This window comes from Coturnix japonica, unplaced genomic scaffold (genome assembly GCF_054131305.1).
Source record: "Coturnix japonica strain WE unplaced genomic scaffold, WE-NBRP24 Scf165, whole genome shotgun sequence".
Classification (NCBI taxonomy): domain Eukaryota; kingdom Metazoa; phylum Chordata; class Aves; order Galliformes; family Phasianidae; genus Coturnix; species Coturnix japonica.
This window is the reverse complement of record NW_028189068.1, coordinates 45,860-72,636: the sequence shown is the minus strand read 5'-3', so window position 1 is coordinate 72,636 and position 26,777 is coordinate 45,860. Positions and strand designations below refer to the sequence as shown.

At 64.5% G+C, this 26,777-nt stretch overlaps 3 protein-coding genes across 5 annotated transcripts; all 3 read right to left on the bottom strand.

Moving 5' to 3' along the window:
• Positions 1-758: 758 nt before the first annotated feature.
• LOC107324326 (proliferation and apoptosis adaptor protein 15) lies at positions 759-7,614 on the bottom strand. Its single transcript, XM_085535729.1, has 4 exons — positions 7,484-7,614; positions 3,776-3,949; positions 2,790-2,945; positions 759-2,249 (listed from the first exon to the last, which is right to left on the bottom strand). The coding sequence occupies exons 2-4, from the start codon at positions 3,945-3,947 to the stop codon at positions 2,185-2,187; spliced, it is 393 nt and encodes a 130-aa protein (XP_085391855.1). The 5' UTR covers positions 3,948-3,949; positions 7,484-7,614; the 3' UTR covers positions 759-2,184.
• A 331-nt stretch (positions 7,615-7,945) lies between these two features.
• Positions 7,946-11,800, bottom strand: LOC146751044 (calsequestrin-1-like). 3 transcript variants are annotated; one of them, XM_085535728.1, is made up of 12 exons: positions 11,674-11,800; positions 11,040-11,444; positions 10,465-10,549; positions 10,028-10,128; positions 9,836-9,947; positions 9,522-9,595; positions 9,277-9,407; positions 8,789-8,834; positions 8,647-8,701; positions 8,459-8,559; positions 8,307-8,381; positions 7,946-8,121 (listed from the first exon to the last, which is right to left on the bottom strand). In XM_085535728.1, exons 2-12 carry the CDS (start codon positions 11,268-11,270, stop codon positions 7,999-8,001), a joined length of 1,134 nt encoding a protein of 377 aa, XP_085391854.1. In that variant the 5' UTR covers positions 11,271-11,444; positions 11,674-11,800; the 3' UTR covers positions 7,946-7,998. The 3 variants fall into 3 exon arrangements, with proteins under 3 accessions (XP_085391854.1, XP_085391852.1, XP_085391853.1); XM_085535726.1 differs by having other exon boundaries at positions 11,660-11,778; XM_085535727.1 differs by having other exon boundaries at positions 11,040-11,291; positions 11,660-11,754.
• A 1,286-nt stretch (positions 11,801-13,086) lies between these two features.
• LOC107324341 (sodium/potassium-transporting ATPase subunit alpha-2) lies at positions 13,087-23,850 on the bottom strand. Its single transcript, XM_085535725.1, is given in 25 exon segments — positions 13,087-13,266; positions 13,680-13,771; positions 13,855-13,956; positions 14,349-14,479; positions 14,939-15,084; positions 15,336-15,459; positions 15,799-15,953; positions 16,040-16,208; positions 16,393-16,543; positions 16,891-17,027; positions 17,101-17,276; positions 17,557-17,746; positions 17,980-18,114; positions 18,445-18,554; positions 18,714-18,912; positions 19,168-19,436; positions 19,532-19,649; positions 19,845-19,979; positions 20,227-20,340; positions 20,633-20,776; positions 20,778-20,837; positions 21,149-21,208; positions 21,295-21,399; positions 21,485-21,645; positions 23,806-23,850. Coding segments are annotated over 24 exon segments (3,135 nt in total). The 5' UTR covers positions 21,569-21,645; positions 23,806-23,850; the 3' UTR covers positions 13,087-13,237.
• Positions 23,851-26,777: the final 2,927 nt, after the last annotated feature.

Here is a 26,777-nt window from a genome sequence, read left to right as displayed (position 1 = left end):
GGTGATTTGCACTTGGTTTGACCCCCCTCTCCCCCCACCCCCCACCAGAACCCCCCCATCCCCCCCCAGGGCCATCAGTTCGAGCCCCACTTTGGGGAGGGGGGGGGGTTGGGGGGCGATTTGGGGGCAGATCCTTGAATTTTCAGTTCCTTTGAAGGAGATTTCTTTGGGGGGTGGCAGAGGGAGGGGGGTGCAGCACAGAGAGCCCCACTCAGCTGCCCCCCCCCCCCCAAGGTCACCCCCCCCCCCCATTCACTGTTAGAGGCCTAATTTTATATGTATTAAAACCAAACGGACCTTTGGATGTCATCCACCCGCTGGTTGTTGTAAGAGTTGGGATATATATTATTATTATGATGATTATTATTATTATTAATTATTATAGAGAGACGCAATAAAAGCCGGCACAGCGAGGCACAGCGCTGCGTGTCCCATCACCCCCCCAATTAATGCCCCCCCCCCAACCTTTTATTAACCCCCCCCCATCTTTAAGGCTTCAGGTCTATTTTAGTGCAAGCAATGGGTTAAAATGGACTTAAATCCTAAAGGGGGGGTTAAATAACCCAGCTGTTGCACTATTTTCACCCCCCCATATTTTCCCCTCCCCCCCCCATTAGGATCAATGTCTGTTTCAACCCATTTTTGCACTATTATCACCCCCCCCTTCCCCTTTTTTTAACCCATTTTTTGCACTATTTCACCCCCCCCCGTTACACTTTGTGCCCCCCCCCCCACAGAGCCACGCGGACCCTCCCAGAGCTGATTCATCTCCATCTCTTTATAAGAGCTGTACACAGTCAGTGCGGTCAGGACGTGGGGGGGGTTTAAGGTTGGGGGGGGGGACACACAGGGCTGAGGGGTCACCAGGTCCCCCCCCCTGTGGGATCACAGCAGTGGTTGGGGGGGGGGGGGTCCTGAACAGTCATTTTGTAACCAAAGCCACAGTTTGGAATTTGGGGGGGGGGACAGACACACAAACACAATAAATAGAGGGGGGGGATGGGGGGGGACAGGGGGACACGCAGCCGCTCTGCGGGTTTTAGCTTTTATTAAATAAAATAGTATTAACATAAACTCTCTCCGGTGCCCCCCCCCCCCCTTTGCCCCCCCTTGGTTAGTAACTAAGAGCTGTTGGACCCCCTCAAACTACCACCCTGTTAGTGGGGGCTGTGTTCTTGCCCCCCCCCCCCCCCCCCCACTGTAGCACTGGGAAAGGCTGTGAGGAACACCCCCCCCCCCCCATTATATCAGTCTGGTTGATTTTGAGGGGGGGGGGCTTCTATTTCTGCACCCCCCCCCCAGCAAAATAGGGGAGGGGTCCTCTTGCAGTTGGGGGCTTCTGGGGTGCCCCCCCCCTCCCTTTAGAACACCACCACTCTGCACAGGGCCCCCCACCTCCTCACCCCCCCCCACCCCCTGCAGCCCCCCTGGGGTGGGGGGCACATCCTGCCCCATCCCCCTCCCTACAGCGCTGAGTCCCTGCAGCCTCCTGCCTCCTCCAGCCCCTCTGGGGGGGGTCAGCAAAGGACCCCCCCAAACACACACATCCAGCCCTGCTGCTCTCCTCCATCACAACGTGCCCCCACCTTCATCCCTGTGTCCCCACAGCCACGTTCTTAAGGGGGGGTGGGGTGGTCCCTGTCTGTGCCTCCCACCCCACAGCTGGAGGGGGGTCCCTATTTGTGCCCCCTACCCCACAGCTGGTGGCAGTGGGGGGGTTTCTGTGCACCTACAACTGTGGGGGGGGAATTCTGTGTGCCCCCCCACCACAATGGGGTGGGCCCTGTCTATGCTTCCCACCCCATAACTGCTGAGGAGGGGGAGGTCCCTATCTGTGTCCCCCCACCCCAGCATTGGAATGAGGGGGATGGTCCCTGTGCCCCCCCCCCTAAAATAAACCAAACCACAATATGGGGGGGGGTCCCTATTTCCATTATCCCAATGATTTGGGTAAAGGGTCCGGGGGAGTCCCTGGAAATAGCAAAGCCCCCCCAAAGTCACACGCACACACACACCCACGTGCACACCCACGCACACGCAGAGCCCCCCCCCAGCACTGCTTTTGGGGTGGGGGGGCATTAAGACTTTTGTTAGTGACCGTGTGCCCCCCGCCCACTCATGGGGTCCATGAGGTGGTGGGGGGGGGGACACCTCCTCCTCTTCCTCCTCTTCCTCACCCCCCCCTCAGGCCTTTTTGGGTGGGGGGGCCAACTTGATGATCTCCTCCTCCGAGGGCTGTCTGATGATGTCTGTGGGATGCCTGGGGTCAGCAAGGGGTCCCCCACCCCAATCACAGGAGGGACTTATGGGGTGAGGGTCTGGGGTGGCTGTTTGGGGTCAGCAAGGAGGGAATCCCCCACCCCCAGTCATTGGGGGTCATTGGGATGGGGCCTGGGGTGGATTTGGGGTTCAGGAAGAGGGTCTCAATTGGAGTCAGCATGGGTGGGGGTCCCCAACTATTGGAAGCCATTGGGATGGAGACTGGGGTGGCCATTTGGGGTCAGGAAAGGGGTCCCCCACCAACAGTCCCCAGCCCCAACCATTGGGGATCACTGGGACAGGGTCTGGGGGGGCTATTTGGGGTCCCCGACCATTGTGGGTCACTGAGACGGAGCCTGGGGTGAGTTGTGGGGTCCCCTGCCCCAACATTAGGGTCATTAGGGTGGGTTTCGAGGTCAGGTCCCCACCCCAACCATGGGGGGTCACTGGGGTGGCACCTGAGGTGGGTTTTTGGGGTCAGCGATGGGGTCACCCACCGCAGGCGGGGGGGGCGTTGGGGGGGGTCTCACCCTTGTACTTCTTGGCGCTGGGGATGCGGGTGAGTTTGGTGTCCACCTCGTCCTCCTCCGAGATCTTCAGCACCTGCGTGCGGTACTGAACCACCATGGTCAGCAGGTCGGGGCGGCGAGAGATCTCAAAGATGTGCTCGATGTACGACAGGTTGGCTGCGGGGACAGGGACAGTGTGGGGACGGGGGGTGATGGGGGGACAGGGGGATAATGGGGGACAGGGGGGTGATGGGGGGACAGGGGATAATGGGGGGGCAGGGGGATAATGGGGGGAACGGGGGGATAATGGGGGGACGGGGATGTAGGGCCACAGCACTGGAGGACACTGAGACAGGGTGACATGGACATGGGGACACAGAGCTGTGGGTGGGGACAGGGATGAGGATGAGGATGGGACAGGGGACGTGGACTGGGGACACAGATGGGGATGAGGCTGGGGGATGTTTGTTGGGATGGGGAGTGGGGTGAGTGACGGGGGGGGGTTGTGGGGAGGGGATGGGATGAGGGACAGGAGGGGGACAGAGAGCGGGGCCAGCAGCACAGACAGGGGATGGGAACAGGGATCAGGGGAGCGGGATGGGGACTGTGAATGGAGACAGGACTGGATGGGAACCGGGGCAGGGGACAGGGATGGGGGGAGCTGGGATCTGGGGATGGGGGAGCTGGACTATGGGGATGGGGGGAGCTGGGCTTTGGGGATGGGGGAGCTGGGATCTGGGGATGGGGGAGCTGGGCTTTAGGGATGGGGGGAGCTGGGATCTGGGGATGGGGGAGCTGGACTATGGAGATGGGGGAGCTGGACTATGGAGATGGGGGAGCTGGGCTTTAGGGATGGGGGGAGCTGGGATCTGGGGATGGGGATCAGGACGAGGGGACAGGAGGGACCAGAGGGTGGGAGCCGGGAAAGGGGACAGGGAGGATCAGGGGGAGCAGGGAAGGGAATGGGAGGGAACGTGATGAGGGCGGGGGCCGGGGGGGCTGCTGACCCTTGTCCAGCTTGCTGTGCTTCTCCAGGAAGGCGAACCAGTGCTGGCTGGTGGCGATGGCCTCCCCCTCCCCGCTGGGGATGTCCTCCTTGCAGGCGGATTTCAGCTGCTCCAGGTCCTCGGCCGTGATGTTCTGCGCCAGCTCGTCCAGGAGGCTGCGGTACTCGGCCATGGCTGCGCCGTGTGTGTCACGAGCTGCCCGGACTCAGACTCACAACCCCCCCCCCCCCCCCGACCCCCCCGGCCCCACAGGCGGCCCCGCCGGGCCGTGACTCCAGTGATGCTCATGGGATGTGACAGGGATGGGGATGAGGGGCCGCAGGGCGCATGTGCGTGGACAAACCCCCCCCCAGTGCCACCCCCCCCCACTCCCACACCACCCCCATCCCCCCACGGCTGGGATGACATGGGGAGAAGGGGGGGGGGCACCCCAAGATGGGGGGGGCTGCATCGTTGGTTTGGGGAGGCAGCTGTCGCCATGGCAACTGAGATGCAACAGGAGATGGGGGCAGGGTGACCCCCCAGAAAGAAAATGGGGGATAGGGGGGGGGGCATCGTCATGAGCCCCCAGGGGGGACAGTGGGGCTGGGGGGACACGGGGGGTCCATTATTGTCACCCCGTGTTGGGGGGGATGAGGTTCCATGGTCACATCCCCACTGTCACAGCCCCCCCCGCTCCACTGTCACCAGTTTAAGGGGGGGGGGATGGAGACACCCCTCCCCCACTGTCACCCCTGGGGGGTTCAGCCCATCACCACAACCCCCCATAACCCCCCATACCCCCCCATAACCCCCCCATAACCCCCCCATAACCCCCCATAACCCCCCCATAACGCTCAGGGGGTCACTCCTTGTGGGGCTGTGTGAGCCCCCCCCCATGATCCCCCTCCCCCACTCTCACCCATTGGGGGGGGTCACCCCCATCCTCGTCTCCTGTCGCATCTCGGTTGCCATGGCGACCACAGCCACCCAAACCCCGGGATGTGGTCGCCATGGTGACCACTGGCCCCGCTGTGCCCCCCCCCACAACCCCCCCATCACACTCACGTGGGCCCCCCCGTGCCCCCCCCCCATCCACCCACCCCCAACACACACCCACGTGCACACACGGCCTTGCACACACACCCCATGTGCACACCCACAGACACCCCCATCCCCACCAACACTTGTGCACAACCATGTGCCACGTGCACGTCCACATTCATGCATAGGAAACCTTGCACCAGCACAGCCGCACCTGGGCACACTCATGTGCAAACCCATGTGCACACACACAGCCACGTGTGCACACACACCCTGCACTTACACAGCTGTGCACATCAGTGCACACACACATGCACAGACACCCCTGTGTGCACACCCATCTCTGTGCACACCCACGGGCACACACGTCCCGTGCACACTCACACTCACACTCACATCTGTGCACACCCACCCCAACGCTTGCTCACGTGCCCCTGTGCGTGCACACCTGTGCAGAAGCACACTCACACTTGTGCATGCACACCTATGTGTGCACACACCCCTGTGCACGTGCACACCAGCACTGCCACAACACTTGCACACCCACACCCTGCACACGCTCCTCACACCCACGTGCAGACACACTCAATGCACAGCTGCCCTTGTGCACACACCTGTGCACACACCCACATGCACACACTCACCCACATGCACACACTCACCCACGTGCACAGATCCCCATTTGCACACTCACACTCGTGCACACTCACACCTGCACACACCTGCCCACGTGCACACCCACACCTGTGCACACACATGTACACCAACACACCTGCACACACTCACCCACACACACACACCCAGCACTGACACACCTGTCTGCACACCCCTTGCACACTCACCCTTCTGTGCACACTCATTTGCACACTCACCCCCCCAGCCCTGTACTGTCCCTTTAAGGCTCCCAATGACTCAGCCCTCAGCCCACACCCCTGTTCTTTGGGGGGGGGGCAGCATCCGTGCCCCTCCAGCACTAAATGGGACCCCCCCCCACTCAATTCCCTGCCCCCTTTCCCAATTAACCCCCCCCCCCCCAAAATCACTTTCCCTTTATGCACCACGGGGGGGGGGGGGGTCACACCGTGGGGGGGTCACACGGGGGATGGGGGGGGGTCTCACCATCAGCCCCCCCCATCTGACCCCATTTAGGGCTCCGTAATCCCTAAATCCCGTTCCCGTGGGGGGGGGGGGGGGGGGGCAGGCAGGATGCGGGGGGGGGCACTTCCTTCCCGCCTTTGTCTCCCGCGCTCCGTCCATCGGGGGGGGGGGATTGGATTTGGATGGGGGGGGTCCCAAATAACCCCCCCCCACTTTGATTTTTTTGGGGGGGATTTAAGGGGTGCCCCCCATTCTGTGTGTTCCCCCCCCCCGGAGTGACACGGGGACAAATGGCCTTTGTGCCACTGGGGACAATGGGCCCTTTTGGGGGGGGGGGGAGGGGGGGGAGGAAACTGAGTCACGGTGGGGGTGGCCCCATAGGGAACAGCTGGGGGGGGGGGGCACATCTGAACACATCTGGGCACATCTGGATGCCCCCCCCTCCCCAAATCTCTACTTCCCTTTTCCCATTGAGAACCCATAGTGGGGTCATTCCCCCCCTTAAAGCCCCCCCCCAGCCCTCCCCATCCTGATGGTTTGGGGGGGGGTCACCATTCGGCCCGGTTTGGCCCCAGATCGGGGCACGTGGTGACATCACGCGGCCGAGGCGGGGGGGGGGGCACTATATGGGGGGGGGGGTGACATCGTGGGGAAGGGGATCTGAGGGGGGGGGTCGGGTTGGGGGGGCACTGACGCCGAGTGGCACCGAGGGAGCTGGGGGGGGGGGGGGGGGGGGGCTCGGCGGCGTCAAGGGTTTGAAATCCCCCTGTCTGCTATGGGGAAGGAGAAGCGAAAGTGGCACCGGGGGGGGAGGGGGGACAAATTGGGAAGGGGGGCAGTACCGGGGGGGGGTCTATGGGGGGGGAGTACGGCCGGGGGGGTCCCGGTACCACCGGGGGGGGGAATGGGAGGGGCAATTTGGGGAGGGGTCTATGGGGTGGGCTATGGGGATGGGGAGGTCTGGGGGGTGGGAAGGGGTCTGTAAGGGGAGGGGTTGAGGCCGGGGGGGGGTTTGTGGGAGTGGGGGGGTCTGTGGGGAGGGGGAGTCTACGTTGATGGGTGGGGGGTCTGTGGCTGGGGAGAGTTTATGGGGTTAGAGGTGAATATGGCCACGGGGGGGTCTTTGGGGATGGGGGGGTTCCATGGGGGGATCTGAGGGGAGGTCTATAGCTGGGGGGGTTCTGTGGGGTTGGAGGGGTCTATGGATGTCGGAGGGTCTTTAAGGATGGGGGAGCCTAAGGGGGTGAGGGGACTGTGGCCAGAGGGGGGGTCTCAGAGGATGGAGGGTGGCAATGGAGACGGGGGGGGGGGGGTCTTTCTGTGGCTGGGGAGGTGTCTTGAGGATGTGGGGGTCTATGGGGCTGGAGCCATCTATGGCCGCGGGGGGGTCAATGGAGATGGGGTGTGTGGCCGGAAGGGGGGGGGGCTTTGGGGACGGGGCTGGTCAATGGCCGGGGGGCGTCAATGGAGGATGGAGGGATCGACGAGGGCGGGGGGGGGGTCAACGGGGCGGGGGGGGGAATCTGTGGGGGTGGGGGTGGGATGGAGGTGCCGATGTCCCCCCCCCCCCCGCTGCCGTTCTCGTACCGGCCGGTGTCGGTGTCGGTTCCGGTGTCGGTTCCGGTGTCGGTGTCGGTGCTGGTACCGGCTGCGGCCGCTCCGTCTGTCGCTGCTCCGCTCAGCGGGGCGGGCTCTGAGGCCACGCCCACTTTCCGCCCCGCCCCGTTAAGCCCCGCCCCCAAAACCGGCCCCGCCCCGAACCCGCGGGGGGTCCGGACCCACAGAACGGGGGGGGGGGCGGGATGGGGGGGGGGATCCCGGCGGACACGGACCGACCCGACCCCGGCCGGGTTCATCCCCGCGTGTCCCAGCCCCGGCGGGTCTGTCCGCAACAACGGGGCGACCCCGGCGGGGGACCCCACCCCTGCAGGGTGCCCCATCTTTGGGGTGTCCCCATGTCCCGTCCCTGCGCTGTCCCCTCCATCCCACACACCCGGTTCCACCCCGCACGGTTCCCCCCATGTCCCGCAGTCCCACACGCCGCGTCGGTTCTGTCCTGTATTAAAGCGCTTTAATGGCCGCGATGCGGGGCCGGGCTGCCCCTAATGTCCGTCATCGCTCTCGGTGCTGACCTCCCCCTCCAGGACGGCCGCGATCCACGCGTCCAGCTCCGCCGCGTCCGGAAGGTCGTTCTCATCCGCCATGGGCAGCCACACGCTGTCAGCCTGGGGGGGGGGCAAGGGGGGATCGTGGGGGGTGTTGGGGGGGGTAGGGGGATGGGGGTGTTGGGGGATGTGGGGGTGTTGGGGGGTGTTGGGGTGTTGGGGGGTGTTGGGGGGTGTTGGGGGGGTGGGGGATGTGGGGTGTTGGGGGTGTTGGGGGGTGTTGGGGGGTCCCGGCCGTGACTCACATCAGTGACGTTGACCACTCCGATCTGTGGCCGGGACAGGTCGATGCCGAAGGTTTTCTCCCAGAAGGGGATGAGCTGCGGGGGGGGGGGGACACACTGAGCGCGGGGGGGGCAGAGACGCGACCCCTCTTGAGGGGGGGGGGGGGCTGTACCAGCGGGAAGTCCTCGGGGTCGATCCAGATGATGCTGAGTTTGGGGTTCTCAGTGTGGTCCCGGGCCACGTCCTTCAGGGTCTCCAGGAACTCAAAGCCGTCTGTGGGGGGGGACATGGGGACGTGGATGGGGACGTGGATGGGGACATGGGTGGGGCCATGGGATGGGGGCCATGGGGGTCCCTTACCAGGATCATCCTCCTCTGCAAAGGCCACGATATGAATCCCATCGATATCATCCTCCTGGGGGGATCATGGGACGGTGTCGTACCCGGGGGGGGCACCTTGGGACGATGGGGACAGTGGGTGCAGCCCCCCCCCCAAACTCACCCATGTCTCGTACATACTCTCAGGTTTGAGTTTCCGCAGCGTTGCCCTGGGGGGGGGGTGTCAGTGAGGGGCGCAGTGGGGGGTCCCTGTGCCCCACAGCTCCCTGTTGGGTTGGGGTTATTTCTGGGGGGCTGGAGGTCACCCCCCAGGGCTCACAACCCCCCCCTGCGCCCCCCCCACTGTCACCAGGAATCCCCCCTCATGGGGGCACTGCTGCCCGGCCAGCACATCCCCATGGCAACCACATCCCATAGCAACCACGTCACCATGGCAATCACATCCCTGTGACAACCTGGTCTCCATGGCAACCACCTCCCCATGACAACCACATCTCCATGGCGACCACATCCCTGTGTCAACCCGGTCCCCATGGCAACCCCTCCCCATAGCAACCCGCTCCCCGTGGCACCCAGCTCCGATCCCCATGGCAGCCCCCAGGGGACCCCGACGTGGGGGACACGGGGCTCAGGGGGTCGGTGGGTCCCCACCGCTTGTGCTCCTCCACGAAGCGGGCGATCTCCTCTCTGCCGTGGGGCTGCGTCGGCAGCGTGAGCGGCTCCTCCATGAAGGGCTCATAGAAGTCGATCTCGTTGAGCTTTAGGGTCAGTTTCTTGGCCACCTGTGGGGCCGTGGGGATGTGGGGCCATGGGGATGTGGGGATGTGGGGCTGTGGGGCTGTGGGGTTGTGGGCTGGGGGAGGACCCCATGGGCACAGTGGGAAGGAACTGAATACCTTGGGGTCGAAGGTGGCAAAGAAGGGGATGTAGGGGTGGAACTCTGCCGCTGCCGCTGAGAAAGCTTTGAAATCTGAGGGAGGGATGGAGGGGAGAGGGATAAAGAGAGGAAGGGGTGGGGGGAGAGAGGGAAGGAGGGAGGGAGGGAGGGAGGGATGGAGAGAGGGAGGAAAGGAGGGATGGAAGGATGGAAGGAGGGTGAAAGGGAGTTAGGAATGTATAGAAAGAGGGAGGGAGGAAGGGAGGGAGCCGCCTCTGGGTGGGCAGAGGGACCCGGGGGGGCACGGAGGGACGGGGGGGGACCCCCACGTACTCTCTGACTCCTCCCCCTCGAAGTATCCGATGACTTTGGGGTCCTCCTCAATGTTCTCGAACGCGTGCAGCTCGTGGTCGCCCTCAATGAACTCCACCGGGTCCTCCAGCACCTGGGGCAGATGGAGGGGGGTGTTGGGGGGGGGGGGGGCAGGGAGGTCCCATTTAGGGGTATGGGGGGGGTCACACTGACATCCAGCAGGAACTCCACCAGCGTGTCGGCCGACAGCTCGCCGTCGTACTCAATCACCTCGTCCCCCTTAAAGATGTAGATGCTGTTTTCCTCCGTCATCCCTGGGGGGGGAAGGGGGGTGTCAGCCCTGTGCTGGGGGGGGGCACAGAGGGGTCCCTGTGCCAGGTCTGGGGGTGAAATGGGGTTTGTCTCCCAGATTGGGGCATTCTGGACCATACTGGGGGGGCTGGGGGACTGTTTGGAGGAGGGTCCAAGGGGGGGGGTCTCCATACCTGGATGGGGGACACGGGGGGGCCCAGCTCCACACGGGGGGGTCCCCCTACCTCTCACTGGGGGCACCCAGTGCTACCTCTGTTCCTCTATCAAAGCCATGGGGGGGTTCTGGCCCCGATGTCCCCCCACCCCATAAGGGTTCCCATGGTGACCCCCCCCCTTACCCAACTTCTGGGCTGTGTCCGCCTCCTTCTCTGCATCCACGAGGCCGAACCCCACTCCTTTGTCCTCCAGCACCTGCGCTGCCAGCTGGGGGGGGGGGGGGGACACCAAGGGGGCATCAGCACCCACACAGTGACACTGTGACACTGTGACACTGTGACCCCCCCCCAGCAGGTCCCCCTGTCCCCACAGTGTGTGACAATGGCAGGACAATTGTGGCCTTTTGGGGTCGGGTCCCCTCATCCCCCCCCACCCTGTGCCATGTTGGTGGCACCTGGTGACATCAGCTCTGACCCCCCCCCAGGTATCACACGGGTGGAACCTGCCCCCACCAGGGCCCCTTTTGTCCAGTTGTCCCCAGTTCCCCCCACTGTCCCATCTCTCCCATCCCATTTCGTACCCCAATGTCCCCCCCCGTCCCCCCCCGTCCCCCCCCAGTCCCTCAATATCCCCCCGTTGTCTCCAGTCCCCGCCGTCCCTCGCTGTCCCCATCTGTCCCCCCCTCCAGTCCCTCAATGCCCCCCATTATCCCGCCCCTCCCGCCCCTTTTACCCCCCCATCCCCATTCCCCCCCCACCTCGAGCACTCTCTCCTCCCGTTCGCTCCGGGCCCCCCCGGGTCGGTGCAGGAGCAGCGCGAGCACCGCGGAGCTGCGCAGCGCCTCGCGGTGATTGAGGGCGGTGACGGACACGACGCGGGGCGCCCCGTCGTGGGAGGGGAAGCGCAGCCCCTCCTCGGCCCCCCCCGGGGCGGACACCCCCAGCGCCAGCAGCGCCAGCAGCGCCAGCAGCCACCGGCAGCCCCACATCGAACCGGGAGACAGGAGGAGCTGCGGGCACGGGAGAGGACGGGGCGGGCTGCGGGGACGGACGGACGGACGGACGGGGGGGTCGGATCGGGACGGACGGACGGACGGAGGGATGGATGTGAATGAGGGGACGGAGGGTTGGGACGGACGGACGGACGGACGGACGGGCAGCACCTGGGGGACACGTCGATGCTCAGAGACGGACGGGCCGGATCTGGTGGGGACAGACGGACCCACAGACGGACCCACAGCTCCAGAGGGACGGACAGACGGACCCACAGCCCCACAGGGACGGACAGACGGACCCTCAGCGACACACAGGCACTCAGAGCCCCACAGGGACGGACAGACGGACTCAGAGCCCCACAGGGACGGACAGACAGACTCACAGCCCCACACGGACCCACAGCCGGACCCACAGCGACGAACGGACGGACGGACAGACGGACTCCTTCCCCCCCCCCCAGGGGAGCGGGCAGTCACAGCCCCTTCCGGCCGGGGGGCGGTGACGGGGGTGACAGCGTGACCCTCCCCCCCCCCAACGTCCCCCACCGCTGTTGTATAGATTCTATAGATGGGGCACAAAGGGGGGGCACAGGCCGGGGATCCCCGTGGGGCGGGCAGGGTCCCCCTCGGGGGGTCACGGTGCACCATGGGGGGGTCACAACCCGCCCCCCCCCCCAACTGCCCCCGTTCAGCCCTATTCCTTATTAAGGAAGGAAATGGGACCTGAAGGGACGGGGGAGGGGAAGGGGCGGGGGGGGCTAAAAATAAGGAGCGGCGGAGGGGTCACCAGCACGCGGCCATGGGGCAGAGCGGGCAGGGAGCCCCCCGTGGTTTGTCCCCATCCTTTGGTGACAAACGGGGCTCCCTCCACCCGCTGCTCCCCCCCATACGTGCCCAGGACCCCCATACTCGGTGACCCCCAACCCCAGCGCTCTGGGTGCCCCTATATGGGGTCCCTGAGACCCCATGGAGCATTGGGGTGCCCAGGACCCCCCATGCAGAGGTTATGGGGCTGCCAGGACCCCCATGTGGGGCCATGGGGTGCCTGGGACCCCCACGTAGTACTGTGGGGTGCCCCCCCCCTTTGCCATGTCCCTCCTTCCTCCCCTGCGGTGTCAGGTGACCCCGACCCCATTATTTTGATCATTTATTTTTAACCCTCAGGGCCGACACCGACACCACGTCAGGAAACTCGACCCCCCCTGCGCCCCCCCCCCACCCAGCAGCTGCATGACCCCAAAGCTGAGGGACTGTCCTCAGTGCAACCCACGGCCCCATAACCTCTGCATGTGGGTCCTGAGCTCCCCAACACCCTATAGGGGCCCCATATAGAGGCACCCACAGCCCTGGGGTTGGGGGTCATGAAGTACAGGGGTCTTAGACACCCCACAATCTCTGCATGGGGGTCCTGGGGACCCACTATCTTTAATATAGGGGTCCTGGGTTGGGGGTCCCATAGGGTTGGGGGTCCTGAGCACCCCAGTTCCTTCCCATAGGGGTCCAGGTACCCCATAGGTTCTACATTGGGGTCCTTGGCACCCCATAATGTCTGCAGGGAGGTCCTGGGTACCCCAATTCCCTATAGAGTCCCAAGGACACTGTACTGGGGCATGGGGGGTATATAGGGTACATCAGGCATTAAGAATATGGGGGGGTCAGTGGGGGACAGGGGGGGAGCACAGGGGGTGGGGGGGTGTAGGAGGATATGGGGACAGGGGTGGGCAATGGGGGGGGACAGTGAGAACACGTGGGGATGTGGGGGTTTATGGGGGCATGGGACCCCCCAGCACTGACAGGGGCAGTCCAGCAATGAAAGGGTTAAACTGCTTTATTGCTCCGGGGTTAGTATGGGGGGGGGGCAGTGAGGGGAGGGGGGTGTGAGGGAGTGCGGGGGGGTCCGGGACCCCTGTGGGTGGGGGTCCCTGTGGGGTGGGGGGATGCAGGGGGTCCCACGCCGATGCTCAGTAGTACGTCTCCTTCTCCACCCAACCTGGCAGGGGGAGATGGTGGGGGTGGGAATGGGGCTGTGGGGGGGCGTCCTGCCCCATGGAGACCCCCCCCTAACCCACGGCCCACCCCCACGGGTGTCCACATCCCCCCCACCCAGAAAGCCCCTCCATTCCTGGGGTGGGAGTGGGGGAGGGCAATGGGGTCCTGAGTGGGAGGGGGAGGGTGTGGGGTATCTCATATGGGGTGTGGGATATTGGGTATGGGATATGGGGTACAGGATATAGGGCACAGAATATGGGGTATGGGATATGGGGTACAGGATATAGGGCACAGAATATGGGGTATGGGATATGGGGTACAGGATATAGGGCACAGAATATGGGGTATGGGATGTGGGGTTTGGGATGTGGGGGGGGCTGTGGGGTGGTCCCGCTCCGTGTGGGGCTGACTCACCTCCGGGGTAGCGGCGCAGGATGAGTTTGCGCACTTCGTCGTAGGCAAAGATGAGCAGACTGTAGGGGAAGGCACAGAACCACCAGGTGACCCTATAAGGGGGGGGGAGGACCATCAGTTTGGGGGGGGTCCAAGGTGGGGGTTGGGGGGCGCTGATGGGGGTGGGGGTCCTCACTTGAGGGGGTACATGCGCAGAGCGACCCCCATCCCGGGGCAGTAGGACAGGAACGCCGCCAGCGCCGTCTCCTCCAGCAGCCCGAAAATGAGGATCTTGTTCCTATTGGGGGGGGCAGATGTGGGGGTGGGGTGGGGGGCCCCGATGGGGAGTGATAAGGGATGGGGGGGGGGCACGGGTGGGAGGGGGGATGGGGTGGAGGGGGCACCCATGGGGGAAGGGGTGTTGGGGGGCACTCATGGGTGATGATTGTATGGGGGGGGAGCACTCATGGGGGGGTATGGGGTGGGGTGGGGCACCATGGGTGATAATTATGGGGTGGGGGGCACCCAATTTGATGATTATGGAGTGAGGTGGGGTATCTGTGGATGATCATTATGGGCTCCAGGTTGGGGACACCCATGGGTGGCAATTATGGGATGGGGGGGGGGGTACCCATAAGGGGGGTGGGGGGGAGGAGCAGCCATTGGGGGGGTCCTGGGGGGGGTCCCCACTTCATGCCCTGCTGGAAGACGGAGTTGCGCCGCGTCTTGCAGATGATGAGGTCGGCCCATTGCACCACCACGATGCTGGCGAAAAACGCCGTGTGGCACGTGAACTCCACCACCTTGCGCTGCTCGTACGTCTGCGGGGCACACGCGTGTGCAAGGTGAGGGGGGGGAGCAGGGAGCAGGGAGGTGCTGCATGCAGTGCAATGGGAGCGTGCAACTGTGTGTGTGTGTGTGTGTGTGTGTGTGTGCAATACAGTGCAATGCAGTGCTGTATGTACATGCAATACAATGCAGTGCAGTGCTGTATGTACATGCAATACAGTGCAATGCAGTGCTGTATGTACATGCAATACAGTGCAGTGCTGTATGTACATGCAATACAGTGCAGTGCTGTATGTACATGCAATACAGTGCAGTGCTGTGTGTACATGCAATGCAGTGCAGTGCTGTGTGTATATGCAATACAGTGCAGTGCAGTGCTGTGTGTATATGCAATACAGTGCAGTGCAACGCAGTGCTGTATGTACATGCAATGCAGTGCAGTGCAGTGCTGTATGCATATGCAATACAGTGCAGTGCAGTGCAGTGCTCACCCACTCCTGCCCATAGGAGTCCTCCAGGTCGTTGGTGGAGCGGTCGTCCCAGGCCAGTCGCACCCCCAGCAGCCGTGAGGGCAGGAATCCGTTCTCAGCCAGGATCACAAAGTACGTGAAGAATCCCCCCAGCGCCTGGATCATCCCTGTGTGCACAGACACTCGTGGGGTCCCAGGGTCACCAATGGGGGTCCCAGGGTCACCAATGGGGGTCCCACTGCCACCCATGGGTGTCCCACTGCCACTTGTGGGCACCCCAGTGTCACCAGTAGGAAACCTGGAGTCATCAGTGGGTGTCCCAGTGCCACCAGTAACTCCCACTGACCACCAGTAGCCCCCATTGACCCTTAGTAGCACCCATTGACTCCCATTGACCCCCAGTAGCCCCGACACGCACCAATCTGCCCGTAGGCCATGCTGATGAGGCGCTCGTTAACCAGCTTGTCGGTGCGGGGGTTGCGCGGCTGCCGCTTCATGATGTCACTCTCAGCTGCTTCGTAGGCCAGGGAGATGGCGGGGACCTGCGGGGGGAGCACCCCATGTCACCCCATGGCACCCCATGCTGCCCTGTGTCACCCCATGGCACCACATCACCCTGTGTCAAACCACATCACACCATGGGACACACTGTGGGTCCACCTATGGGGCAGCCATGGGGCAGCTATGGGGCAGCTGACCATGTCGGTGCCCAGGTCAATGCAGAGGATGGTGACGGTGCTATGGGGCAGCTCAGGGGCAGCTGTGGGGGCCATGTTGGTGCCCAGGTCAATGCAAGGGATGGTGATGGTGCGAAGGGGCAGCCATGGGGCAGCTGTGGGGCAGCTATGGGGCAGCTGTGGGGCAGCTGTGGGGCAGCTGACCATGTCGGTGCCCAGGTCGATGCAGAGGATGGTGACGGTGCCGAGGGGCAGCGGGATGTTGGCGATGATGAAGAGCAGGAAGGGGGTGATCTCGGGGATGTTGCTGGTCAGGGTGTAGGCGATGGATTTCTTCAGGTTGTCGAAGATGAGGCGCCCTATGGGGACACGGGGGGTGGTTGGGGGGCGGATGGGGGTCACCACGCGGCCATGGGGGACGTGGGGGCGGCCATGGGGGGGTCACCTTCCTCGACGCCGGTGACGATGGAGGCGAAGTTGTCGTCCAACAGGATCATGTCGGCCGCCTGCTTGGACACGTCGGAGCCCGCGATGCCCATCGCGATGCCAATGTCGGCCTTCTTCAGGGCAGGGGAGTCGTTCACACCATCACCCGTCACCGCCACGATGGCGCCCTGAGGGGGCAGGGGGTCAGGGGATCATGGGGGTCATGCAGGGGTAATGGGATGGATGGGGACAATATGGGGACAAGGGCACTATGGGACAGGGACACCATGGGATGGGGACACAAGAGGGATGGGGATACAATGGGATGGGGACACAGCGGGGACAGGGGCACCGTGTGGGGCCATGGGGCACCTGGCGCTGGCAGCCCTCGACGATGATGAGTTTCTGCTGCGGGGACGTCCGCGCGAAGACGATCTCGGTGTGGTTGCGCAGGATCTCGTCCAGCTGCTCCGAGCTCATGTCCTTCAGGTCGGAGCCGTGCACCACGCACGCCTTGGCCTCCCTGTGTTAAGGATGTGGGACGTGGTAGGAAGGGTTGGGGGGGTGGGTTGATCCCAACAGCCTCCTCTGACCTTAATGACACCATGGTCCTATAATGGGCTGGGATCAGACTGGATGACTCCTCCAACCTGAAAGATGCTATGAGCCCATTTAGGAACACGGTTAGTGGGCACAGCGGTGGTGCTGGTTTGGTGGTTGGAATGGGTGGTCATAAAGGACATTTCTAGCCCTAACAACACTATGATCCTATAACTCCATGAGTGGGGTGGGTTGATGGTCAGAATGGATGGCCCTAAAACCCTAACGATCCCATAAGCAGCCACGTGGACCCTAACCCCATCCACATACCGGGGGTTCACTTGGCTGACGGGGATGTTGAGCCGCGCCGCGATGTCCTCCACCGTCTCATTGCCCTCCGAGATGATCCCGACCCCTTTGGCGATGGCTTTGGCCGTAATGGGGTGGTCCCCCGTCACCATAATCACCTGAAGGACAGGACCACCCCCATGAGCCCACAGACACTTGTGTGGTCAGCCGGGGGTGGGGTTGGGGTCTCACCTTGATCCCAGCGCTGCGGCATTTGCCGACGGCATCAGGGACAGCAGCGCGGGGGGGGTCGATCATGGACATGAGCCCCACGAAGCAGAGGTCGCTGGTGGGGAAGTTCACCTCGTCGGCGTCGAAGCGGAAACCCCGTGGGAACTTGTCGGGGGGCAGGTAGAGGTGGCAGAAACCTGGGGGGGGCAGGGGGTGTCCATCCTACTCCCATGTCCCAATTCTTTGTGTCCCCATGCCCCCATGTCCCTGTGTCCCCATGTCCCATTCCCCCCCACCCTCCCCCCCCATGACACCACTCCCCCAGCACTCACTCCCCCAGCCCCACCAGCTCCATGCAGGCATTCTGGAAGGCACCCAAAGAGCCTTATAACCCACCAAATCCCCCCACAACCACCCTAACCCCCCCCATAACCACCCCATAACATCCCCAAAGCCCCCCCAGGACCCTTCCCATACCCAGCACTCGCTCCCCAAGCCCCCCCAGCTCCAGGTATGCGTTCTGGAAGGCCTCCTTCATCTCCTCGTCCAGGGGCACCTCCTGGCCCTGCAGCAGGATGCGGGAGCAGCGCTCCAGGATGCGCTCGGGGGCCCCTTTCATCACCAGGATGTGTCCCTGCGGGTCCTCCTCCCGTTCGTGGATGGAGAGCTGTGGGGACGGCCACGTGCTGGCACCGACACCTTGGCTCCCCGATCCCTTTGGTCCCAAACCCTTGGAGCCCCAAACCCCTGGGTCCCCAATCCCTCCAGTTCGTAATCCCACAGGTCTCCAGTCTCTTTGGTACCCGCTCCCCAAATCTTTCTGTCTCCAACCCCTTTGGTCCCCAGACCCCATCAGTCCCCACCCCGTGCTCCCACCCTGCATCCCCGCTGCGGCCCCACCTGGTACTTGTTGGTGGAGTTAAATGGGATTTCGGTGACTTTGGGGTTCTTGTCCCGCATCTTCTTGACGGATCCACACGAGAGCTGGATGCATTTCAGCAGCGCCGACTCGGACGCGTCGCCCGCGGTGTCACGCTGGGGGGGGGGGTGAGGTGACACATGGGGACACCGAGAGGTGTTGGGGATGTCACCCCCCGGGGGGGTGGTTGGGTCAGGGATGGGGGCAGGGAATGGGGGTAGGGTTGCTTGGGTTTAGGGTTAGGGTGTGGGTTTGGGTTAGGATCAGGGTCAGGATTAGGGTTAGGGTTAAGGTTATAGGTTAAGGTCAAGGTTAGGTTGAGCTGGCGGCAAGGTTAGAATCAGGGTTTGGGTTTGGGTCTGGGTTTGGGTCGGCGTCAGGGCTCAGACTGCAGGGTCAGGGCTGTGGTTACAGGGTCAGGGTTGGGGTTCGGGCTGGGCACTGACCTTGGAGATGGAGATGTTCTCCTGTCCTGGTTTGAAGACGGCGCGGTTGCAGAGCCCGGCAATGCGTGCCAGAGCAGCCCAGGTGGGAGAGCGCTTATCGAAGGTGGCACCTGGGGGACAACGTGTGTCACAGCCCGAGTGCCCTGGGGACACCCCATGGGGGTCTGGGGACCCACAGAGAGGAGCAGAGCACACCCCAGGGTGGGGAATTCAGGGGTTGGATGAGGAGTGGAGCAATGGAGCCCCATGGGATGGAGGGCAGCACCCACCCGACTGATCCTCGGTGGTGTCAGCCTCGTGGATCTGGTTGTCGAACCACATGTGGGCCACCGTCATGCGGTTCTGGGTCAGGGTCCCGGTTTTGTCCGAGCAGATGGTGGAGGTGGAGCCCAACGTCTCCACCGCCTCCAGGTTCTTCACCAGGCAGTTCTTGCGCGCCATGCGCTTGGCCGTCAGCGTCAGGCAAACCTGGAGGAACACATGGGGGTCAGGGGGAGCCCATGGGGCTGAGAGGGCACTCATGGGGCTCATAGGGCAGCTATGGGGCTCATAGGGCACCCATCAGTCTCATAGGGCACCTATGGGGTTTATAGGGCACACATGGGACTCATAGGGCACCCACTGATCTCACAGGGCGCCCATAAGAGGGCACCCACTGCTCCAAGCCCAGTGTAACCAGCTCTCCCAACCCGCCAACCCCGCTGCCCCATTGGTGGCCCTTACGGTGACAGTGGCCAGCAGCCCCTCGGGGACGTTGGCCACGATGATGCCGATGAGGAAGATGACGGCCTCCAGCCACGTGTAGCCCAGGATGAGGGACAGGATGAAGAAGGAGAGGCCGAGGAAGACGGCGACGCCGGTGATGAGGCGGATGAAGTGCTCGATCTCCATGGCGATGGGCGTCCGTCCCACCTCCAGCCCCGACGCCAGCGACGCGATGCGGCCCATCACCGTGCGGTCACCGGTGGAGATGACGATGCCGCGGGCGGTGCCTGAGGGAACCCATGGGGGGACATGGAGGGGCAATGGTGGCACCCACCCCCCAGGTGCCACTGGGGACGCGTGGTGCCCATCCATGGGGACTCACCTTCCACGCAGTTGGTGGAGAAGAAGCAGATGTTGCGCGTCTCCAGGGGGTTCTCGTGGGTGAACTCTGGGGAGCGAGTCTGCGGCTCCGACTCCCCCGTCAGAGAGGAGTTGTCCACCTGGAAGGGACGAACAGCGGGGGGACGGGGGGGATGGGGTGACAGTAGGAAGGGGTGACAGTGGGTGTCACCTCAGCTGACCCCATGTCCCCAGGCCAGTCCCACAGCCCTGCCCAGCCGCCACCCCACAGCACACCCCGTGCCCACCCCACCCCATCCCCATTTCCCATCCCGGTGCCAGCGCCCCCCGCCCACCTTGCAGCCGTGGGAGGAGATGATGCGCATGTCAGCAGGGACCCGATCTCCGCCCTTCACCTCCACCAGGTCGCCCACCACCACGTTCTCCGCGTTGATCTGGATCTTCTCTCCCTCGCGGATCACCAGCGCTTGCTGTGGGGGGGGGCACCATCAGCTGCTGGGCACCCTTGGGACCCCCCACCCAGCGTGGAGCAGGGACCCGGAGCTGCCCCCATAGCAGATATGGTGCCCAGCCCATGGTGGAACTGGTGCCCACCCTACACTGGTCCTGGTACCTGTCCTATACCAGACCTGATACCCCCCAGAGCCCGGTGCCCACCCCACACCCCCCCATTCCCGATGCCCCACGTCCCAGCAGTGGTTACGTTTGTGGCCGTACCTGCGGCACCATGTTCTTGAAGGAGTCCATGATCTTGGAGCTCTTGGCCTCTTGGTAGTAGGAGAAGCAGCCGGTGACGATGACGACAGCAGCCAGCACCACCCCCAGGTACAGCTGGGGACAGGCATGGGGACAACACGGTGACAACAGGGGACACTCCATGTCCCCCCCCCCATCATACCCCCATCACTCCTATGTCCAAACAATGCCCCCATCCCATTGTTCCATGTCCCATTGTTCCATGTCCCATTGTGCCTGTGCCATTCCCACACCCCTGTCCCCTTATGGTGTCAGTGTCCCCTATAATGCCCATGTCCCCACCTGTCCCTGCAGTACCGTGTCCCCATGCCCACACATCCCTGTGCCCCCATGTCCCCCTGTCCCCCATGTCCCCCCATCCCCTCACGTTGTCATTGGAGGGCTCATCCTCCATGGCGGCCTGGATGCCATAAGCCAGGAAGCAGAGGATGGCGCCGATCCAGAGCAGGATGGAGAAGCCCCCAAAGAGCTGCCGGCAGAACTTCACCCACTCGGGGGTCGTGGGGGGGGGGGGTCAAAGCGTTGGGGCCGTCCTGGGCCAAAATCTCTGCAGCACGGGCATTGCTCAGCCCCTGTGGGGACATGGGGGGACGTGGGACACAGGGAGACACGTGGGGACATGGGGGAACATGGGGGGGGGCATGGTACCATGGGGACGTGGGGATGCATGGGGACAGGTGGGGATGGGGACGTGGTACTGCTGAGACATGGGGACACGTGGGGATGTGTGGGGATGTGGCGCTGTGGGGATATGGGGTTACATTAGGGACACATGGGGTTGGGGATGTGGATACATAGGGACACATGGGGCTGTGGCACTGTGGGGACATGGGGACACGTGGGGACCCTTGTGGGCAGGGCGGGGGCACACGGGGAATCTCACCCGGGACAGATCCACCTGGTACTTCCTCCCCAGCTCATCCAGGGACAACTTGTGGTCATCCTGCAGGCAGACGGGACACACACCGGACGTCACCGCGTCCCCCCGTATCCCCAACCCCGCCATCCCCCCATCCCCCCCATCCTCACCAGGTTGACCTCCTTCTTCAGCTCATCCAACTCCTTCTCCTTCTGCTTGCGCCGCCCTCCTCCATTCTCCGACGTGGTGGCAGCGGGGGAATATTCGCGGCCGTCCTGGGGGGGGGACACAGCGCGGGGACACCGTGGGGACGGCGGCGTGAGGTGACGCGGAGCGCGGCCACCGCGGGGTCATTATTACCATGGGCGTCATTACCATGGGCGTCATTACCATGGGCAGGGATGTCACCGCCAGCGACGGCGTCACCGTGGCCACCGGCATCATCGAGGGGGCAGGACGGCAGCGCGGGGAGCAGGCGTGGGGACGGGGGGGTCACCGGGGTCATGGGGGGGTCAGCAGGGCTATGGGGGGGGCACCGGGGTCATGGGGGTCAGTAGGGTTATGGGGGGTCACTGGGGTGATGGGGGTCATTGGGGTCATGGGAGGGCATTGGGGTCACAGGGGATGAGGTGGGTCATGGGGTCACCAGGGTCATGGGGTCACCAGGGCTATGGGGGTCATGGGGGTCACCAGGGTCATGGGGTCACCAGGGCTATGGGGGTCACAGGGGTCATGGGGGGGCACTGGAGTGATGGGGGTCATCGGGGTCGTGGGGGTTCATCATGGCTATGAAGGGGGCACTGGGGTCAGGGGGGTCGCTGGGGTCATGGGGGGGTCAGCAGGGGTTTTGGGGGGGGTCACTGGGGTCATCGGGGCCACCAGGGCTATGGGGGGTCACTTGGGGTCGTGGGAGTCTCTGGGCTCATTGGGATCATGGGGGCGATGGAGTCACCGGGGTTGTGGGGTCATCAGGGTTATGGGGGGGGTCACTGGGGTCACGGGGTCACCAGGGCCATGGGGGTGTCACTATGGGGGCGTCACTGGGGTCACGATGGGTCAAATAGGGTCACTGGGGTGAGGGGGGGTCACCAGGGTGGAGTCACCAGGGCCATGGGGTGTCATTAGGGGTGTATTATTGGGGCTATGGGGGGTTATGGGATCATGGGGGGTTATGAGGGGCCACGACCACCACGGGGGTGTCCCCAGAAGCCACAAAGACACCCCCCCCCCGCCCCAAACCGTCCCCAAGTGCCAGGGATGCCAGTGCGGGCAGGGGGGGGGCGCAGCGCCAGGAACCTGCTGTCCCCACGGGGGGGGGTGTGGGGAGGGGGGGGAAGGGGACGGGCACCCCCCTGTGTCACCAAGGGGATGAGGGGGGGGGGGGGTCAGCTGTGCTGGCCCAGCGCCGGGACACGTCCCATGGGGTTGGCAGGAGAAGGAATGGGGGGGGGGGGGGTTAACACGGGGGGGGTGGGAACGGAGGTGGGGGGGACGGGACCGGGGGGGCCGTGATGGTGTCATGGAAAATGGCCCCACTGCCAAAAACAGCATTGGGAGCATCGAGGGGTTGTGTTACCGCGGGGGGGGAGGGGGGCTGGCTGCCCCCCAAACGCCACCCCACTGAGCTGGGGGGGCCGGGGGGGCTGGGAGAAGAGCTGCAATGTGTCCCCCCCCCCATCCCCACATATTGGGGTCCACCATGTGGAGTTATTTCTAATTATGGGGGGTCACCCCCTCACCCCCATTTTGGGGCTCTGTGCTATGGGGGGGGGGGCACCTCAGGGATTTATGGGGTGAGGGGGGGCAGAAAGTTGGGGTGGGAGGAGAACTATAACGTGTGGCCCCCCCCATATCGGGACCCCCCCCATCCTCCCACTTGAGGCAGTTTCTGCTCGGGGGGGATGGAGGGGGGGGGGATTTTGGGGTCACTGCAGCGATTGTTTACTTTTTTTTTGGGGGGGGGGGAGGGGGGCACAGCGAGGTGGAGTCACGTGGCCGTGGGGGGGGGGGTCAATGGCACCACTGCCCCCTTCCCTCCCCCCACTCAGCCCCCCCGTGACGTTGCCATGGCGATGGCGACCCCCGTGGCGAGGAGCTGCCGTGTGACAATGGCACGAGGCCACCGACCCCGCGGGGACACGGACACGGGTGGGGGGGACACGGCCAGGAGGGGGAGGGCGGCGGGGGGGGCTGAGCGGCTGTTTTACCTCGTGGGGGGGGGGGGAGTGACCGTGGGAGCGTGGGGTCACAGCGGGACACGCGAAGGGTGGGCGGGGGGAAGGAACCCACGCGGGGCAGCCTGAGAGCGGGACAGGAATAGGAGTGGGAAGGGGGGGGGATCCGAGTGGGTCCGTGCGCGTGTGTGACACGCGTGGGTCGGTGCCACACGTGGGTCAGAGCCCAGCAGGACGGAGCCCCCCCAGCGGGTCGGTGGGAGCCCCGAGTGGGTTGTCGCCCTGAACGGGCAGCCGGGAGCCCACGTGGGTGCGCGCCACGCGAGGCTCCGAGTCCCGCACGGGTCGGTCCCACACGTGGGCGGACGGGAGTCCCGAGGGGGCGGCTGTGACACGCGTGTGTCCGCGCCGCGCGTGGAAGGGCGGGAGCCCGCGCGGACGGATCCCCCCGAGCGGGTGCCCCGCGTGGCTCCGCGCCCCCCACGCGTGGGAGCTGCCCCTACTCACCCCTCTGCCCATCGCGCTGCTGTCGCTCCGCGGACACTCGTGGGCGGCGGCGGCGGCGGAGACGGCGGAGAAAAACCCTTCGGGCTCCGCCCCCCCCCCACCCCCCCGGGCCCCCCTTCCCAGCGCCCCCCTTGGACCGCACCGCCCCTCCGGACCCCCCCACGGGGACGGGGACTGAATGGGAGGCTCGGTCACGCGTGGGGGCGGCGGTGCGAGCCGAGGTGGGGGACTCGGGGTCGGGGGGAGCGCAGTGCCGTCCCGTTTTTCCCAGTCCAGTCCCAGTTCTCCCAGTATAACCCTATTTCTCCCAGTCCAGCCCCATTTCTCCCAGTACAGCCCTATTCCTCCCAGTACAGCCCTATTCCTCCCAGTACAGCCCTATTCCTCCCAACACGATCATAACCCAGTTCTCCCAGTACGGTCCCAGTTGTCTTTGGGTGCTCCCAGTTCTCCCAGTACAGATTTCCCAGCACGGTCCCAGTTGTCATCAGATGGTCCCCATTCAACCAGCACCATCCCAGTTCTCCCAGTACAGCACCAGCTCTCCCAGCGCCATCCCGATTCTCCCAGTACAATCCCAGTTCTCCCAGTACGGTCCCATTTTAATCAGCATCGTCCCACTTCAACCAGCACAGCCCCAGTTCTCCCATTACGACCTTATCCCAGTTCCCCCAGTTCTGTCCCACTTCTCCCAGTACAGGTTTCCCAGTCCCAGTTTCCATAGCACAGTCTTATCCCAGTACAACCCCAGTCCCCCCATCACCATCCCAGTTCTCCCAGTCCCCCATCCCAGTTGTCCCAGTGTGGTTCTATCCCAGTACCATCCCAGTTCCCCCATCCCCATTCCTCCCTGTGTGATCCCACTCCTCCCAGTACGGCCCCAGTCCCAGAGGGGGGGTCACATACTGGGGAGGGGGGGGTTAAGGCCGCAGCCAAGGACTCCCAGTGCCCCCCCAGTACCCCCCCCCCCCCATCTCCATGGCCACGGCTGCTGCTCAAGGGCAGCCCAAGGGCGACTGGGGGGTGGGGGGTGTATTGTACCAGTGGCACCAGTGCTCCCAGTTCCCATCCCTGCTGTGCCCCCACAGCTGCTCTGCAGCCCCCCAGGGCTCCACAACTCCCAGTTCATCCCAGTCCATCCCAGTTTGTCCCGGTTCTCTTGGTTCCCCCATTACCCCCCCAGCCCATCCCAGTGCATCCTCCCAGTATCCCCAGTCCCCCCAGTATCCCCGGCCGTCCCAGTCCATCCCAGTCTGCCTCAGCACTCCCCAGTCTGTCCCACTATTCCCAGTCCCCCCAGTATCACAATCCCAGCTCCATCCCAGTCTCTCCCAGTTCTCCCAGTGTCCCTGATCCCCCCAGTACCCCCAGAATTCCGACTCCCTCCCAGTCCATCCCAGCAGCTCCCAGTCCATCCCAGTGCTCCCCAGTATCTCTCCCAGTCCCCCCAGTCTGTCCCAGACCCTCCCAGTGCTCCCCAGTCCATCTCAGCCCCCCACGTCCTTCCAGTCCCTCCAGACCCCCCCCTCCATCCCAGTCCTTCCCAGTGCCCCCACTTTACGCCCCCACTCCCCCCACTCCCCCCCCTCTCCCCCACGCGGGGCTGTGGCCGTGGATCCCCCCGTGTCCCTCCACCCCCCCCCGCTGTCCCGCCCCGCAGCTGAACAAACATCGCTGCGCCCCCCGCCCCCCCGCCCCGCCCCCGACCCACGGGGGATCGCGGCGCAGGGCCCAGACCCCCCCCATGTCCCGGCGGTGCCCCCCACCCGCGGGTGGGAGCTGGGAACGTGACCGTACGGACACGTGGACACGGGAGGGGGCGTGGCCTGAGGGATGGGGGCGTGGCCTGACTGACAGGGGGCGGGGCTTTGGGGGCGGGGCGTGGTCTGATGGGGGCGTGGCCTTCATGGTGGCCACGCCCCCCTCGGCATCGCTGCCTCCCCCCTCGAAGTCCCCAGCCATCCCAATACATCGCAATACATCCCAGTCCATCCCAGTCCGTCCCAATACATCCCAGTCCGTCCCAATACATCCCAGTCCGTCCCAATACATCCCAGTCCGTCCCAGTACATCCCAATACGTCCCAGTCCATCCCAATACGTCCCAGTCCGCCCCAGTGCTGCCTGCTCTCTCCCCGTCCCCCCCATTCCCCCATTCTCTCCATTCTCCCCCGTTCCCCCCCGTCCATCTCCATCCCTCCAACCTGAATTGGGGGGGGGGGGGCACCCAGAGGGGCAGCGCTGCACTTGGGGGGGGTCAGAGCCCCCCGGGGTTGTGTGGGGCCATATGGGGCCATATGGGGCAGCAGGGCAGCCCCTTCCCCTCCAGGCTGTTACCTCCCTGTGCCCCCCCCACTTATGGGGAGGGGACAATGGGGGTTACCCTGACCTCCCCATCCCCAAATCCCCCACGTGTGACTCGACCCCACGCGAGACCCCTCAACTCCCCTCTCATTCCCCCCCCGAATCCCCACGGCCGCCCGTAGCCCCTCCCCTCCCCTCCACCCCCCACGGGTGAACAAAGGCTCTTTGTGCCGCGGCCACGGGGGAACCGCGCCGGGAACAGCGGAGCTCTGTGCGTGTGGGGGGGGGGAAAGCGGCCACGGCCCCACGAGCCCACGGACACGCAGCCCCACGGACCCCCACCCCACACACGATCCTATGGGGAGGGGAAGGACACGCGTGGGCTGAGCTCCGAACGTGCCCCCAAAACCGCAGCGGGGTCCCAGAACCGCTCAGTGGGGCCCCGTCCCCTCAGTCCCGCCCCCCCAAAACACGAGTGGGACAGTGGGGTGCTGCACCCCCATCCCCACACACAACCAATGGGGGGATGGACACACGCACGGAGGTGACCCCTGCCCACGACCCCGACCCCAAAGCCCGGTCCCAGCACCCACCGTGGGCTCCCAGCGCCCCCTGCCCACCCCCATGTGAAACACGCGTGGGCGCCTCACCCCACATCGAGGTGTGGGG

Bases quoted from the DNA above. Each gene is read 5' to 3' on its own strand.
- LOC107324326 (XM_085535729.1), bottom strand. From the start codon at position 3,947: ATGGCCGAGTACCGCAGCCTCCTGGACGAGCTGGCGCAGAACATCACG. The intron at 2,946-3,775 runs GTCAGCAGCCCC...CTGTCCCCGCAG, and splicing joins GCACAGCAAGCTGGACAAGG to CCAACCTGTCGTACATCGAG. The intron at 2,250-2,789 runs GTGAGACCCCCC...GGCATCCCACAG, and splicing joins CAGCGCCAAGAAGTACAAGG to ACATCATCAGACAGCCCTCG.
- LOC146751044 (XM_085535728.1), bottom strand. From the start codon at position 11,270: ATGTGGGGCTGCCGGTGGCTGCTGGCGCTGCTGGCGCTGCTGGCGCTG. The intron at 8,835-9,276 runs GTGGGGACCCAC...CCCCCCCCCCAG, and splicing joins TTCGTGGAGGAGCACAAGCG to GGCAACGCTGCGGAAACTCA. The intron at 8,560-8,646 runs GTAAGGGACCCC...CCCCCCCCACAG, and splicing joins TGCAGAGGAGGATGATCCTG to ACGGCTTTGAGTTCCTGGAG.